At 45.7% G+C, this 15,847-nt stretch overlaps 2 protein-coding genes across 7 annotated transcripts; both read right to left on the reverse strand.

Moving 5' to 3' along the window:
* Positions 1-975: 975 nt before the first annotated feature.
* On the reverse strand, positions 976-6,792 carry SSR2 (signal sequence receptor subunit 2). Of its 4 annotated transcripts, none has more exons than XM_083476885.1 (6): positions 6,687-6,792; positions 4,856-5,045; positions 3,671-3,769; positions 2,962-3,070; positions 2,537-2,614; positions 976-1,494 (listed from the first exon to the last, which is right to left on the reverse strand). In XM_083476885.1, the coding sequence occupies exons 1-6, from the start codon at positions 6,775-6,777 to the stop codon at positions 1,384-1,386; spliced, it is 678 nt and encodes a 225-aa protein (XP_083333011.1). In that variant the 5' UTR covers positions 6,778-6,792; the 3' UTR covers positions 976-1,383. The 4 variants fall into 4 exon arrangements, with proteins under 4 accessions (XP_083333011.1, XP_083333014.1, XP_083333013.1 ...); XM_083476888.1 differs by having other exon boundaries at positions 4,856-5,010; positions 6,687-6,752; XM_083476887.1 differs by having other exon boundaries at positions 4,856-5,010; positions 6,647-6,702.
* Positions 6,793-8,392: 1,600 nt separating this feature from the next.
* On the reverse strand, positions 8,393-15,792 carry TSACC (TSSK6 activating cochaperone; the record flags this gene model as incomplete). Of its 3 annotated transcripts, XM_083476892.1 has the most annotated exons (6): positions 8,393-8,947; positions 9,379-9,537; positions 10,290-10,319; positions 11,350-11,417; positions 11,524-11,607; positions 15,444-15,643. In XM_083476892.1, the coding sequence occupies 6 exons, from the start codon at positions 15,515-15,517 to the stop codon at positions 8,721-8,723; spliced, it is 642 nt and encodes a 213-aa protein (XP_083333018.1). In that variant the 3' UTR covers positions 8,393-8,720. The 3 variants fall into 3 exon arrangements, with proteins under 3 accessions (XP_083333018.1, XP_083333016.1, XP_083333017.1); XM_083476890.1 differs by lacking the exon at positions 11,524-11,607 and having other exon boundaries at positions 11,350-11,418; positions 15,444-15,792; XM_083476891.1 differs by lacking the exons at positions 9,379-9,537; positions 11,524-11,607 and having other exon boundaries at positions 11,350-11,418; positions 15,444-15,792.
* Between the last annotated feature and the right edge of the window lie 55 nt (positions 15,793-15,847).

Genomic DNA, 15,847 nt, shown 5'->3' on the forward strand with positions numbered 1-15,847 from the left:
GGTCACGACTGGACCTAATGGTCAGGGGTCCCTTTACCTTTTACCTCCCCCAAAATCCTGGCAATTGTAGTTTCGCACTTCCCCAGCAGCCTGAACAAGCTATTATTCCCAATATTCTGTGTTTTAAATTTGTATTGCATGTGCTTTAAATCTGACCTGTGTCACTACAGCAGCACTCAGACCAGGCAAATATTGAGTGCAACAGATTTGCAGAAAAGACTCTACAACCTGAAATTAGAGACAATGCATGCACTTTTGTAACCCAATAAAATCTTTAATAAAAATTATTTTTTTAAAATTGAGAAGTGGGTCCTAAAATGCTGATTTAGGAAAATGGTAGAATCCTGCTCTGAAAAGATTGGAGACTCACAGCTTTAAGGCACTTAAAAATAAGTATTGTTTTTCATTCCTTTTAAATTTGTTAGCAACCTTATAATTTAAATACCTTATTTTTCCGTGTATAAGACAATATTTTTGCTAAATACCAGAAAAATACAGTATTTCCTTGATCTTCCCGTGGCTGCTTCCGCCACCAGACAAGTGTTGCCTCCTTCTCCTCCTCCCCGCCCCCCCAACTGCATGTGCCACTCTTTCTCGTGCGTGCACACACGGGTACCAGCTGCTGCAAACTGTGCAAGGTTAAGGGCACCAACGGAGCACTGTGAGTAAAAGTGCATCCAGGGCCTTCTTCGTTTCTAAGTTTTGGGTTCAAAAAATTGGGGTCGTCTTATACATGGAAAAATGCAGTAATATCCTTTTGGACTGGGCCTGCACATATTTTACAGAACCTGACGCAGGTCAAACAGTGCCATTTGTTTCTGTTCAGTGCCCCCATTTCAAAACATGATGGTGCCTTTCCACCCATCTGGTGCCCTACAGATGTTTTGAACGACAACTCCTCCCTTCTCACTGGCACTGGAACCAGATGTAGGAGAAGGCCTGCTTTTGTGCTAAGGGAAAAGAAATCACAGCAGATTCAAAGTTTGTGTTTTATTTTCCATGATAAAAAAACACACACGCACACCATTCTGAGGCACAACAGATTTCTCTGACAGATTATCTAATTCTTCATGCTTAGGGCTCTGATATTTCCCCTTCCTTCCAGTGCCCTCCTGTGGCCAAGAAGAGCAGATTTGACGCGGAGAAGGAAGAGGGGTGGAACCTCCGTCACTGAGGCTGGACGGATCCCTCAGCAGAATGGCTAGGAGGGCTGGCAGAAAATGTGGGGCCTGTTTTAATTCACGGATGGGTTGGTTTTTCTTTTTTACGGCAGCTGTTTCTTGAAGAGCAACACCCCAATTTGTTTGGAAACACTGGCTGCTCTGCTGCCGCTCCCGAGTACCCCTAGAACCGCAGAAGGGAACACAATCCACCTGGCGCGGCTCAGTTCTTCTTGCTCTTGGGGGTGTCGTACTTCCTTTTGCTCGAGTACCAGAGGAGCAGAGGGATGCCGATGGAGGGGAGCGTCATGACCCCAAAGGCTGCCCAATCCAGCTTTATAAAAGAAAGGGAGGTGAAAGGGAAATAATTAGTCGTTTCAATTCAACAAGTTCATTGTGCTAGTCCAGTGGTTTCCAAAGGGTGGGGGGAGGCAGCACCCCCTGGGAAGCAGTGGGATTACAGAGGTAAGGAGAGCAGCTGGAGGTGTAAATGGCTATAGACTTTGAAAAGCTGGCATCACATGATCAAGTTCATCAACTCTGTTGAGGTCATTAAACTAAATAGTTTAAACTAGATTTTGAACAGATGTGCAACAACTAGCTGTTAGTCACACATCTTCCTTAGTGGATGGTGCACACCACTATTCTGAATAATGCTTTTTAGAGTAGAGTGGTGGACACTGGGGATTAGTTTATGGAACCAAGGGGATGGTGGCCTGAAAAAGTCTGGGAACCACTGTGCTAGTCAAAAGCCGTGACTGTGATGATTATATTATAGTGTTCCAAAACACAAGCATAGTGATAATATAACAAACATAAATAATACAGTGGTACCTCCGGTTACGAACAGGATCCGTTCTGGAGGCCGAGCCGCATCCTGAAAACTTCGTAACTGGAGGAACCTTTCTGCACATGCGCGCAATGTGATTGATATTGAGCGCTTCTGTGCATGTGGTGAAACCCAGAAGTATATACTTCTGAAGAAGTGTGCATGCACATGAAAGCTCATACCAATAACAAACTTAGTTGGTCTCTAAGGTGCTACTGGAAGGATTTTTTAAATATTGTTTCGACTACAGCAGACCAACACGGCTACCTACCTGTTCTTAATGGCTGCTAGCCATAAAGGCTATACTCTGCCACCACAGTCAGAGGCAGCAATGCTTCTGAATGGAAGCTGCTGGAAGCCACAGGTGGGGGAAGTGCCCTTGTGCTCTAGTCCTGCTTACAAGTTTCCCACTTGGGCACCTGGTTGGCCACTGTGAGATCAGGATGTGGACTAAATGAGCCATTGGGTTGATCCATCAGGCTCTTATGTTTTTAATGCCCCCAATGCTGTATTGGAGCAGGCTGACAGCACTGCTTTATTTACTTACAAAGTGTGGCGAAAACCTCCGGTCAAATTCTCGCTGGGCGAGGATCCCCCCTTGCCCTGGAGCGCTGGTGAAGCCCACCTGAAAAGAAAGAAAATTGAGGGAGTTTGTGTGTGTTATTATTATATATTTATTTATACCCTGCCTTTTCCCCTGAAGGGCCATGGTGCTTGTAGTCATGCGAGGTCTCCTTGTTAAACAACCACGACAAAATTCTAACCCAGGGTTTCCCAGACTTGGGTCTCTAGCTGCTTTTGGACTACAATTCCCATCACATACCCCCTCCCCAAATTTCCCTGCACAAGTCATAGGACTCAAGAAAGGGAGAGGTCAGTGGTAACTACAAAGAATGCCTTTGTTTGTGAGCTGAGCCAAAGCCTGTGGGCCCCCGCAGATCCCAGGCTCCACCCAAGGCGCTTGCTACTTACCACCACCTGGGCCCCCTCCTGCGCCAGGTAGGTGATGGTGGCCGAGGTGAAGTTGAAGTAGCCGGCTTTCAGGGGTCTCAGGACCACCGTGTGGGACACGTTGCTGGCGCTGAGCGACAGTGGCTAAGGAAGCAGACTGTGTCGCGGGAGCAGAAAGGAAAGAGAGGGGGTTTTCGGGAGAAGAGACCAGGGGGTGGTTTGGGTCTTACTGCTCATGCGTGTAACACTGAATGCTTGCTCAGTGCTTCAAGATAAATAAGGGACAATCCCGAGGGCCTGTTGAGGCTTAACATCTAAACCCAAACGTTTTTGGGGGCCCTGCCCCAATAGTTCCATAAACTTCTTCCCAATGTCCCTACTCTATCCTAGAAAAAGCATTATAGTGCCTGCCCCCTTTTTATTTTTGTCAAATGCATAAAGCTGAATGCACACAAGTTAAAGGTGATTTAGTGGTGAGTTACCTGCATTCAGAATAGTGGCTTGCACAACCCAGTAAGGAAGGTAATAACACAACAAAACTCAACACAGTAACATTTAACTGCACATTTATTCCAAATCCAATTAAAACTATTGAGGTTGATTAATTAGATGGGTCATTGGTCTGATCCAGCAAGCTGATTTACTGTTCTTATGTCTCTAAAGAGTCTAAAAAGAGCCACTGTTACCCCTACACACACACCCGCCACACACTGTGCAAAAAAAAGGATACGGTGCGATCCTGTCCCACTTGACATTGAGCATCCCAGAAACAATGCCGAAGTCTTCAGGAGGAAACGAGTCGTCCGACAACTCCACCTCTAAGGCAGCACTTTATGCCAGCAGATAAAAGGATTGGGATAACAGTATTAGGAGCAAGACAGCATTTGAAGGCAGGGTGTGTGGGGTGGTGGGACCCTTACCTAGATCACTTCCAATCTGTCTTCCAACCTGAGTTTGGAACTAAAACTACCTTGATCACCCTGGCAGATGATTTGTATTGTGAGATGGAAAGGGTGTCCTGTCCTTCCCAGAGGGTAGGTCCCTGAAGTCTGGTGTGTAGGTGCCACAGCAATCCATCTTATTCCCAAATGCTATTCTTTAACACCTACATCATGGACCAATGGCAGGAGGCACCTGGAGATAAGGGCTAGGGTGCCATCAATATGCAGCTGACAGTGGCTTAATTTTTGATTAGCCAAGTAACCTTAATGATTACCAGTATTTTAAAAAATTTGAAAGTAACTTTTTTAAAAAAGTTATAAGATGGTAGAGAAATATTGATGATGATTTAATGCATTTGTACTCAATTTTTCTCCCAAATTGGAATTCAAGACAGCTTCCAACATTTAAAAAAAGTTACAAAATACAATGTAATAAAGACAAACTAAAAACAATAATTAAAAATACAACAAAACACATTTAGAACCAGCAGTTAAAAGTACAGTTTGCCCTGATAGCAGCCCAGTGGTCAGCATTGTCTGTGCCTTAGTTTCCAAAGGTCCGACTGAACAGGAAGGTTGTAGCCTGCCGGCCAAAGGATAACAAAAAGGAAACCAGTCTAACCTTTCTTGAGATGGAATTACACAATCTGGGAGCAGCCACACAGAAGCCTCTCTCTTGGGTCACCACCAGCCATGCATCTGATGTTGAAGGTGCACTCCCAAGGTTCATATAGGGAGATACACTCTTTCAGGTGGCCTGGGCCGAAGCCCTAGAGGGCTTTATACATTATAACCAACACTTTGAATTTTGCCCGGAAACATACTAGTAGTCAGTGACAAGAGATAACATGCTTCCTGCAACCCGCTCCAGTCTGCAGTCTGGTCACAGCATTCTGCACCAGCTGCAGCTTTTCAAAGGCATCTCCATGGAAAGAGCATTAAGATACCATCAGCCTTTCCTAAGAGGGATTTACCTAGAGCCAACATTGTAGATGTTGTACTGCAAAGTGAGATCCCGGCCCTCGACGGCATATCTGTTCAGTAGGGACTTGGAGGCCAACAGCCTGGCCCCTTCCTCACAGTAGACTGAGGAGGTGGCAACCAGCACGGCAAGAATCAACAGCTTCATCTGGAATGGAGAAGAGGATGGATTTGTAGTTGCACCTGAAGAAGAGTATCATTTGGTAGAGAAAAAGTGAATTACAGATTGGTGAATCTGTTTAAAGTGTGAGGAAGGGAAACAGTATCAGCACAGCAATTAAATGTGTGTTTATTTTTAAAAACCTGCTGCCAAATTAATCAAATTGAAATTTTGTTTTAATCAGTTAGCCTAACTGATTCACCAATTAAAACACTGCCATCTTACTAAACAGAGATTAGAACCCCTACTTTGCCTCTAAACAAACATGGTTTTGGGATGGCTAAAGAGTGTATAGCCCTAATCCATGATAAATAATATTTGAGCATCCATGCTCAAACATGAATGAAATATGGCCATGCCCCCAAAGTGAAACAGGTGACTTAAAATAAATCGGTAAAAATACAATTAAGAACCATACAAAATCTTAGCACAGTGAATTACAATTGCTACAACAGGCAGAAAGCTGATTTACGTGGTTTGCCACGACCCTTGGCAATTTTACTCTGGCCCATGGGAGGAAATGTTTGGAAACTGCTGAGCCACAAAAGAGAATGCTGGGCAAAGTGAATTTTATTTATTAACTTTGTCCATATAATGCTGCTTCCTGTAATCCAACACCACAGGCTTATCCTATAGTTGAGATCCCCTCAACTGAATGCCAAATACTCTGATTCTTTTCTCTACCGTGATCCTGTTCTCTTTGTTTTCTGTCAGGACCCTTCCCCAATTGCTCAGAAATTGCCCCATAATAAGATTCCATCAAGAGCCAGTGTGATGTAGTGGTTAGAGCATCAGTCTAGTAAGATCTGAGACAGACCAGGGTTCAAATACCCTCTTGGCCACCATGAAGTCCAGTGGGTGACCTTGGGCCAGTCAACATCCCTCTCAGCCTAGCCTACTGCACAGGATTGTTGTGGAGATTAAATTAGGAGAGAGATAACGGTGTGTGCCACCTTGAACACCACAGAGCAAAAGGTGGGATAAAAACGCAATAAACAGTAGTTGTAATAGCAGTAGTTCATCTCGCCAAGCGGTCATTCTGACTGCCAGCAGCTCTCCAGAATCTCAGTCCATGAAGAGAGACAATATTGTGTAGCAGAGTGGTCGACCCGACAGAGACCAGGGTTCGAATCCCCACCCGGCCAGGAAGCTCACTAAGGGGATGACCCTGAGCTTAGTCCCTGCCTCTCAGCCTAACCGACATAAAACAACACGGTTGTGGGGGGCATTAAATATGGACTAGGATTTAGGAGACCAGGGTTCAAAACCTCCACTTGGCCATGAAACTGCTTGGCGGGGGGGGGGGGACCTCACTGTCCTCTCAGCCTAACCAACCTCAAAGGGTTGTTGTGGGGATAAAACGGGGGGACGGGGACCCACGTGCACCACCTCGAGCTTCTTGGAGGAAAGAAAATGGGACACAACTGCTGTCAATGAATGAATGAATGAAACTTTCTCTGCCAAGCCTCCTTGCACCCAGCACCCAGTTCCAATCGCCCTCCTTTTTCTCTGGCAGAATAGACCCCCCTCCTCCCATCAACCTGCATTTCCCCAACTAGAAACCCCTCTCCTCCTTTTCTCATCCAAAGCTGTCCTCCAATCAGACCCCCAAACCCGGTTTTGCCTGCTCAGACCGCTTCCCCATCCCTCCTGCGCTCGCCCACCTCGGCTCCAGCAGCTGCCAGCAGAACGGAAGGGAGAGTCAGCACTCCCCGCGGCCGGAACCCCGCCTCTCTTTCGCGCGCGCGCGCGCATTACGTACCTTCCTCGCGCTGCCGCTGAGCTCGCTGGGAAATGTAGTCCTCAGCCCTGCTTAAGAACCTATGGGGAGACAAGCTGGAGGATGCCAGCGGCCCTTTTGGCTCTGCATCCTGTTCTCCCAGGTGAACGAGAGGGGTTCCCACAGGAAGGTCCCGAGCACAACGGCAAACCTCCTCTCTTGTGGCTGCTAGAGACCGGCATCTGATCCTGCATTTACCGCCTGCTCTCAGGTTATTTTGGTGCATAGCTGTCAACGTTCAGATTTGAAAATAAGGGATCAGCAGCCTCGAAAATAAGGGATCAGCAGCCTCACCTGTCCCGGGGACAGTCTATGGAAACGGCGCTTAATAAGGGAATTTCCAGCAAAAAAAGGGAAGGTTGACAGCTATGTTTTGGTGTTAGAATATGCAAAAAACACGAAAGATCATTAGGAGAGCCCTGCTAGATCAGACCAGTGGCCCATCGAGTCCTTGCATAGTTTTATAAGCTTCTATCATGCCACCTGTTTCTTTCCTTTTCTCTAAACTAGCCATTCCCAAATGCTGCAATCTTTCCTCCATCCTTCTCGTGACCCTATTCTGAACCTTTTCCAAGTCTACAATATCCATTTTGAGAGGAGGTGACCAGAACAGTATTCCAAATGTGGTCTTAGATATGTATAACAACATTTTGATAGTGGCAATTTTATTTTCAATTCCTCTAGTGATCCCTAGCATGGAATTTTCCTTTTTCATGTGTTCTACACTCTGGGTTGACATTTTCATTGAGCTATCCATTAAGGCTCCAAGGTGTTACTCCTTTCTGCCACCACCAGTTCAGCCCCCATGAGAAATTAATATTTTTTTGCCCCCACATGCATCACTACACACTTGTTTACATTTAATTGAATTTGCCATTTTTCCTTCCCATTCACTCAGTTTAGAGAAGTACTTTCGGTGCTCTTTGCAATCTTTTTAACAGCACTGAAAAAAATCTAGTATCATCAGCAAACTTTGCCACTTCACTACTAAGTCCTAACTCTAGATTGTTTATGAGCAAGTTAAAAAACACAGGACTCAATACCAGTCCTTGGGGGGGACTCCACTTTTTACCTTTCTTCCTTTCGAGAACTGTTCATTTGGACAGTTAACTATCCAATTGGTCACTGTAACTATTTTGTGTTCAGATAAATCACCAGTTCCTCTGTCTATTTTGCATTTCATTGCTCACTGAACTCATTTTTCCACACTCACCCAGTATGATGTATGACAACCAATTCAAGATTTCACTCCGTGCATCTGATTGGCAGCACTGGCAAAGCCCTGTGGAAAACTTCACCCACAGCACTTTGCAAATGGGCAAAAAAGGGGTTGCCTGATGTCACTGTGACATCAGGTGCTGGACAGGTGGCTTGCCCCACCTACCTGTCAAATTTGGCCTGCAGGAGGTGGGGCAGATAGCCAGTTCCCCAACCCTGCTTTAACCCAAAGAACACCCTCATTCCTAGCTGCCACTTTTTATTTAGCGCAAAATGTTTTTGTTTTTTAAAATTGCATTAGGCAAGCAGGCTGGCCTGGCTTGTCTTACTCATCATGAACCTTTCCTGAAAAGATCACACTGCAGAACCATGTTTATAACAACCATGTTTATTTCAAATCACTGTCTCTTCCCACACCACATAATACTGCCAGCCAGCACAGAAAAAGAAATCAAATTTTACAAGCATTGCTAGTCTACGGAAATCGTATATTGTCGCAGTGTGTGGTAGGAATAGGTACACGGTTGCTCTAGGGTAGCTTTTACCCACCTGACAGCCCTCCAGATGTGTTTGACCACAATGCCCATCCACCCCAGCCAATGTGATGGGAATTGTCACCCAAAATATCTGGAGGACATGAGGTTTGCTACCGTGGCTCTAGGGAGCTTTGAGTTGGACAGGAGGGCACGTGCCAAGGCTGCTAGCTGGTGGGGTTGGGAGAGGAGGCGGAGCTCTTCGTGGTGCGTTGATCTGACTGCCCCAGGCGCTCCTGGTTTTGCTTCTCCTGCCTGGCAAGGAGGATGTTCATGGACTCTCGCATGTCTTCAAGGAGGGAGAGCTGTGCCTGTGCGATCTGCGTCTGTGTCTGGATGTTGTTGTGCATGCACTCCAGCAGGCCGAAACACTCCTGGGGCTGATGTTCAGGGGCTGGGGAGAGAGAGGAGGAGGGAAGGGAACAGGCAGAGGTTGGCTGAATCATCCACATTTTCTGCAAAGAGAGGGAGCCAAGGTGTTTGGTTTCCAAGGTATGACTGTATTTGGAAAAGACAACCTGTGTACCGCTCCTATATTTTGTAAACTTGCTTATGTTTTTGTTTGTTTGTACTTTTGATTCCATTTTAATAAAAACTTAAAAAGCGGGGGATAGGGAACAAGATAAAGAACCCTAGAGGGAAAGGGAGTGATCAGTGAGTCACTCAAAGCAGACGGAGCAGGCATACAAATATTATATGCATCTCTACATATAAAGATGTGTACGCAATGTTTGCACAAATTGGTGTCCACTTTTTTGGCCATGGGGCTACTCTAAGATGAGGGCCCACATGCATATAAAGCATGAGAGGGTTCCCCTAACTTACAGAAATGTCTCTTTCCCTTCCCGATCCGAGCTGTCTGGGTATATGGCAGGCCTGGGCTGGGCCTCCACTGAGTTGACGGGAGTTCCAGGAAACTGGGGGAGGGCTTGGCCGGACACAGAGGCTTAAAAGAAGGAGGTGGAGGACCATCAAAGTCTTCTCCTGTTGAGAGAGAAAGAGTGGATCAGGTTGCATGGCCAAGATCTCTAGAATTCTGGGATCAACTCTCACATCGTTAAAAGTCATCTTAGTTTATTAATCGTATGAGCTGGGTTAGTTGCTGAAATTTGATTAAGCGGTTAAATTTGCATGCATTTGCATATAAAAATTGTTTTGTGCAAGAAGCGTAATTTATTATGAGTAGCGGGCATTATCTTGGAAAATACATTCCCTCCTGTGTTAGGGAAAACAGGGAAAGTACTTAAGATGCTGATATCACAGACAGAAAGAGGAACTGAATGGGTGGCAGCTGATTTCAGCATCAACTTTCAGCCAGGCCTTTGGCTGACTGTCTTTGTCGTTTTAAATGAGTTTGAGGGAGGGTGGAGGTTGTTCTTTGGTTTTGTTGTTTTTAATATGTACTTTGGTTTTATTCTGTATATTTATGCTGTGAAACGCCCTGAGATCTTCACATAAAGGACAGTATTTAAATATAATAAATTAATAATAACTTTTAAACTGCTCCTGCTGCTGTACCATTACCAATAAAAGCAGCAGATTGCAACAAGAGAGCAATTGCTTTTATCTGTGTACCAGGAAAAGCTTCACTGTTAATTCTTGCATCTCAAACTGCTGTTAAAAGATGCAGCAATAAGCGGTTGACTGAAAAAACCCAAATCACTGGAAACCTAGATGAAAGTGACTGAGTTGCCCCCCCCCCCCCCGGGCAAAGATATCTAAATAAAAACACTTACGTGGGACTTGTGAAGATCTTCTTGGTGTACCTGAAAAATATAAAATTATAGTTATTATGGATCTTTTTGGGGGTGAATGGGTTGCTCTTTTTATTTAGTACATATTCATTTTATTCCTCTGTAAATATAGAGTCCATACTTTTGCTGTCTCTTTCGTCTAGGGAGAAAAGTTGCTAAGTACTTTTATCTGACCCTCCAAACTCAGCTCTGGGACTTTTAATAAATCTGCAGAACTTATTCTACCTCCACCTCGTTAGCTTTCTCTATGGCTTGTTGTGGCCACCATTGCCTCGGGTGTAGCCGCCACGTTTTTCTCACCATAAGGCACATAAGAATGCAGGGAATTTAGGACTGGTGCCATGGCTGCCAACACAACTTAAGAGGTACATGGTATAAGTGACATCCATAAGATACTAAAGGGTCTCAAACTGAGACTGTAGAGGGGCCATGCAGCTCGTTGAAGCTTGCCACAGGAGAGGACTTTGGGCTGCTCTTTCCTGGGCTGTAGCATCACCTCCCCTGCTGATGGTCAGGAAGTGGTACTTAGGGTTGCCATTTCCCCAAAAGCATGGCAGCCCTAGTAGTTCTGCAGCTACCAAAACAGCAAGTGCTAATGCAGGGTTGCCAAGTCTCTTTACCCCAGTGTGTGCGTGTGTGTACATGTACTTGTGTGTAGAGCACAAAGACTGAGGGGTGCAGCTGAGGGACAGCACTTGGAGGTATTGCAGCACATTGCTTGATGCAGTACACTGGGCAATGTTGGCCCCCTTAACAGCGTAGGCAAGTTGGTGCCTCTGACTGTGATAATATATCTTGCTCACTTGGGTGAAAGAGAGAGGTGTTTTTACAAACCTCTAACTTTTGTGTGGTTGTACGAAAGGTAAGAGTCGCAGTAGATGCCCTGCCTGCTTTTTAGCCTCTGGCCTTGCCCACCGGGGATATGTGACTCCCACAAGTTTATCCATGAGGGAATGCGGGCCCCGGGCTAGAAAAAAGTTCTTTATCCCTGGTTTAAAACATTAGCTGGAGAGGGAAAAAGTCTGATGTGGGTCTAACCTACTTTTCCGATGCTGCTTCTCATCGTGGGGGTTGACATCTGGCTCCATCCGAACAGGACTGGAACTCTTACCTGGAACGGGAGGAGAGGAAGAAAATAGTTATTAGTATCACAAGCAAGAGTTTCCAGGTTGGGGAGGGTTAAAGAAAAGGAGGTGCAAGACTGGAAAGCAACTCCCCTTTCATATGGACTGGAGGGAGAGCCTTATGTTTCTTATTTAAGGCCAAGATGGTCTTCCGGTGTCTTTCTGGTTTCATACTGCTGCGGTTGGAAAAAAATGATAGATTAGAGCATACTCAACAGGGTGCACTCACTTTCCTGGGCTGGCAGCCACTTCAAACCTCAGAAGACAAACCCTAGGTAGGCCTTTTGAGCTTGTCGCAACACATCCCGCTGCATCCTGGCCAAAGGGGGCACCTCCTCCTCAGTCAGAGGGGCCTTCTTGGTGGCTGCTCCCAGGATTTGGAACTCCCTCCCTAAAGAAGCCAGACTCCCTCTCTCCTTGCTGTCCTTTTGCCTGCAGGTGAAGTCTTTTACTGTATTCCGAAAGGCCTTGGGAAACGGACTATTTTTTAAAAGGAAATGGCTTTTGATAGGGCGGTGCTGTTTTTATGATCTGTGTTTTAATCGGTTGGTTTCTTGTATTGTTGTAATTCTATTAGTTTAATTACTTTAGAAATAAATATAATAGCAATAATAACAACAATTAGTGACTGTCATAGAATCATAGAGTTGGAAGAGACCACAAGGGCCATCGAGTCCAACCCCCTGCCAAGCAGGAAACACCATCAGAGCACTCCTGACATATGGTTGTCAAGCCTCTGCTTAAAGACCTCCAAAGTAGGAGACTCCACCACACTCCTTGGCAGCAAATTCCACTGTCAAACAGCTCTTACTGTCAGGAAGTTCTTCCTAACGTTTAGGTGGAATCTTCTTTCTTGTAGTTTGGATCCATTGCTCCGTGTCCGCTTCTCTGGAGCAGCAGAAAACAACCTTTCTCCCTCCTCTATGTGACATCCTTTTATATATTTGAACATGGCTATCATATCACCCCTTAACCTCCTCTTCTCCAGGCTAAACATGCCCAGCTCCCTTAGCCGTTCCTCATAAGGCATCGTTTCCAGGCCTTTGACCATTTTGGTTGCCCTCCTCTGGACACGTTCCAGTTTGTCAGTGTCCTTCTTGAACTGTGGTGCCCAGAACTGGACACAGTACTCCAGGTGAGGTCTGACCAGAGCAGAATACAGTGGCACTATTACTTCCCTTGATCTAGATGCTATACTCCTATTGATGCAGCCCAGAATTGCATTGGCTTTTTTAGCTGCCGCGTCACACTGCTGGCTCATGTCAAGTTTGTGGTCAACCAAGACTCCTAGATCCTTTTCACATGTACTGCTCTCAAGCCAGGTGTCACCCATCTTGTATTTGTGCCTCTCATTTTTTTGGCCCAAGTGCAATACTTTACATTTCTCCCTGTTAAAATTCATCTTGTTTGTTTTTGCCCAGTTCTCTAATCTGTCAAGGTCGTTTTGAAGTGTGATCCTGTCCTCTCGGGTGTTAGCCACCCCTCCCAGTTTGGTGTCATCTGCAAATTTGTTCAGGATGCCCTTGAGTCCATCATCCAAGTCGTTGATAAAGATGTTGAATAAGACCGGGCCCAAGACAGAACCCTGTGGCATCCCACTAGTCACTCTTCTCCAGGATGAAGAGGAACCATTGATGAGCACCCTTTGGGTTCAGTCAGTCAGCCAGTTACAAATCCACTGAGTGGTAGCATAGTCAAGACCGCATTTTACCAGCTTCTTTACAAGAATATCATGGGGCACCTTGTCAAATGCCTTGCTGAAATCAAGGTAGGCTACATCCACTGCATTCCCTTCATCTACCAGGCTTGTAATTCTGTCAAAAAACGAGATCAGGTTAGTCTGACGTGACTTATTTTTCAGAAATCCATGCTGACTATTGGTGATCACAGCATTCCTTTCTAGGTGCTCACAGACTGTTTGCTTAATGATCTGCTCCAGAATCTTCCCTGGTATTGATGTCAGACTGACTGGGCGGTAATTATTTGGGTCCTCTCTTTTCCCCTTTTTGAAAATAGGGACATTTGCCCTCCTCCAGTCTGCCGGGACTTCGCCTGTTCTCCAGGAATTCTCAAAGATGACTGCCAGTGGTTCTGAGATCACATCTGCCAGACTGTCCTTCATTGTGCTCTGTTTTTACATTCTGGGCAAGACTGGGAATGTGTTGGTGAAGAGTTGCAAGCTCTACCAACTGCTGATCAGCCACTCTTCCTCCTCTCCCAGGTATAAAAAGATGGAGAAGTCCAAGATAGCACCTTGGCTAAATGCAAAGCAGGGTGGTAGGTGTGCATTGGCACTGCACAAAACATTGCATGGGTGACTATGGGAGAACATCATCCCTGGGGTGATCTTGAGCCAGTCACTCACTGCCTCTCGGCCCAACCTACCTCACAGGGTTGTTGTGGGTATTAAATGAGGAGTGGGAGAACCATGTACACCACTTTGAGCTCCTTGGAGAAAAAGGTGGGATATAAATGCGATAAACAAATAGATAAAGTTACTGTTAAACCAGGTTCATCCTTTTTTATTTTCTTTTCAGATAAGCAAAAATGCAAGAATCATAGAATTGGAAGGGACCAAAAGGGCCATCTAGTCCAGCCCCCAGCAATGCAGGAAGGGGAGGATCTTTTTAATTATGAGAAAGTGGCAATGCAAGAGGCACAGCCCACACTCTAAACTGGGGAGGTTGGGTTCCTTCACACACACACCCGTCAGACCCACGCGGCCTCTTCTCTCCCTCTCTCAGTCAATTGCTTTCTGGGGTGAATTGCTTATCTTGTCACTCTCCCAGCTGGAGGTGAATCTGAGAAAGTGCTCTCTCTGTGTACCCATACAGACAGCAAGACTGAGAAGCAAGTTCTCGTCACAAAACGGATTGCAACTGTTCCTGCATTATGTGCCTCAGATCGATCGGCAAATAGCATGTGACAAGAGACGAAATGTGGATGACATGATATTCAGATGAAGTGCAGTATATCAGTTTAATAAAATAAAAGATATGGCATGTACAGCACCTCCAAAAGGTGCCTGCATTTAGCACTAAATGCACATTATCATGCAGTATGTGCACAAGCCATGATACTTGATACATTGAAGGAGGAGAAGAGAGTGTGGCTATTAGACTTTTCACTTTGTTTTCACTTATAAATACTGTGGTTGCACTGGGATTTGTAAGATTAGGTATCATCCATATGTTCAATAAAACAAATGTGGTTCATTCTTTTTGCTCTATAATGGACAGTTTCAAATATCTTTTGCAATCTTTATTGTGTGTGCATGTTGTGTGTGTGTGTGTATTGCTTAATTTTAATAACGTTAGTGTGTGTGAAAATATTCCAATAACTTTTAACCTGGCACTTACATGATTTCCAGTTTATGCACTGTTATTAGGGATTAATTGTAATTTTATTTATTTTGGCCTTGCATCCTGTCTCTGCCACAAACTCACCAGGTGTCCGAACCATAATATTCTCAGCCTTAAATCTTTTTATAGAGTGTCTGCAACTGGCCCCATGCTGCATGTAAAACTTGTTACTATGAATCTGAAACTGAGTTTGCTTATTTCTTTCTCCCACCTGATTTATTTTCCTTTTGTGCCGTATATTTTAAATGCAGATCTTATTTGTATTGATCTCTGTAATGATGTTTTCTCAGCTGAAAAGTGGCCTAATTTTCTTTTTATTTAAATAAAATGATCCAGGGGATGCAGCAAAAGCCAACCCTATATTCCGTCTCCCAGGATATCTCACCCTGGAGAAAGCTCAATATCTTAACTAGCTGCACTTTGGCAGCTCAAAGGGAAAGCAGCCAGGGGAAAATACTACAGCTCCCATCATGCTCAGCGGTGAGGTTGGGCGAGGGTTGGCTTGGGAGTGAATGGGGCCCGGATTGAAACTTCAACTCCCATGATGCTCCTCTGACCAGAACTTAAAACGAGACCACAAATCCCATCATGCCTAGGCTCAGGCCAGTCAGGACTCCGGAGCTCCTTTTTGTGGTTTCCCCAAAACTCGCCTCTGGGGTGCGACTGGTCGGGGTCGGAGCGCGGCAAGTGCTGCAGCGACCGCCGGTGTGAAGACTCCATCCATCTAACCGCTGACTGGAGCCCGTGCGCGTGCGCACTTCCGCCTCCCTCAGAACTGTGCGCAGGCGTAGTTGGCGTCCTGCAGCTTTCGTTCTGCGCAGGCGCGTCCAGCGGGGGGCGGAGTGAATAAGGTGGGAAGACGACGCGCAAGCGCATTGCTTTTTCCGTTTTGTAGAGAAGCGCCGCACGCGCTACGCGAAGGGCGGGGCGGGGGGGAGAGCGTGAGTAGTCCGTTGTCCTATCAACCGATCTTGGTGGAAGAGCGGTGGGCGGGGCCATGGTGACAGAGGCCGCTTCCTCATTGGTGGAGGCTGAGGCGCCTCCGACCCTGATT

Source organism: Podarcis liolepis (assembly GCF_965112155.1).
Source record: "Podarcis liolepis genome assembly, chromosome: 15".
NCBI classification, from domain to species: Eukaryota; Metazoa; Chordata; class Lepidosauria; order Squamata; family Lacertidae; genus Podarcis; species Podarcis liolepis.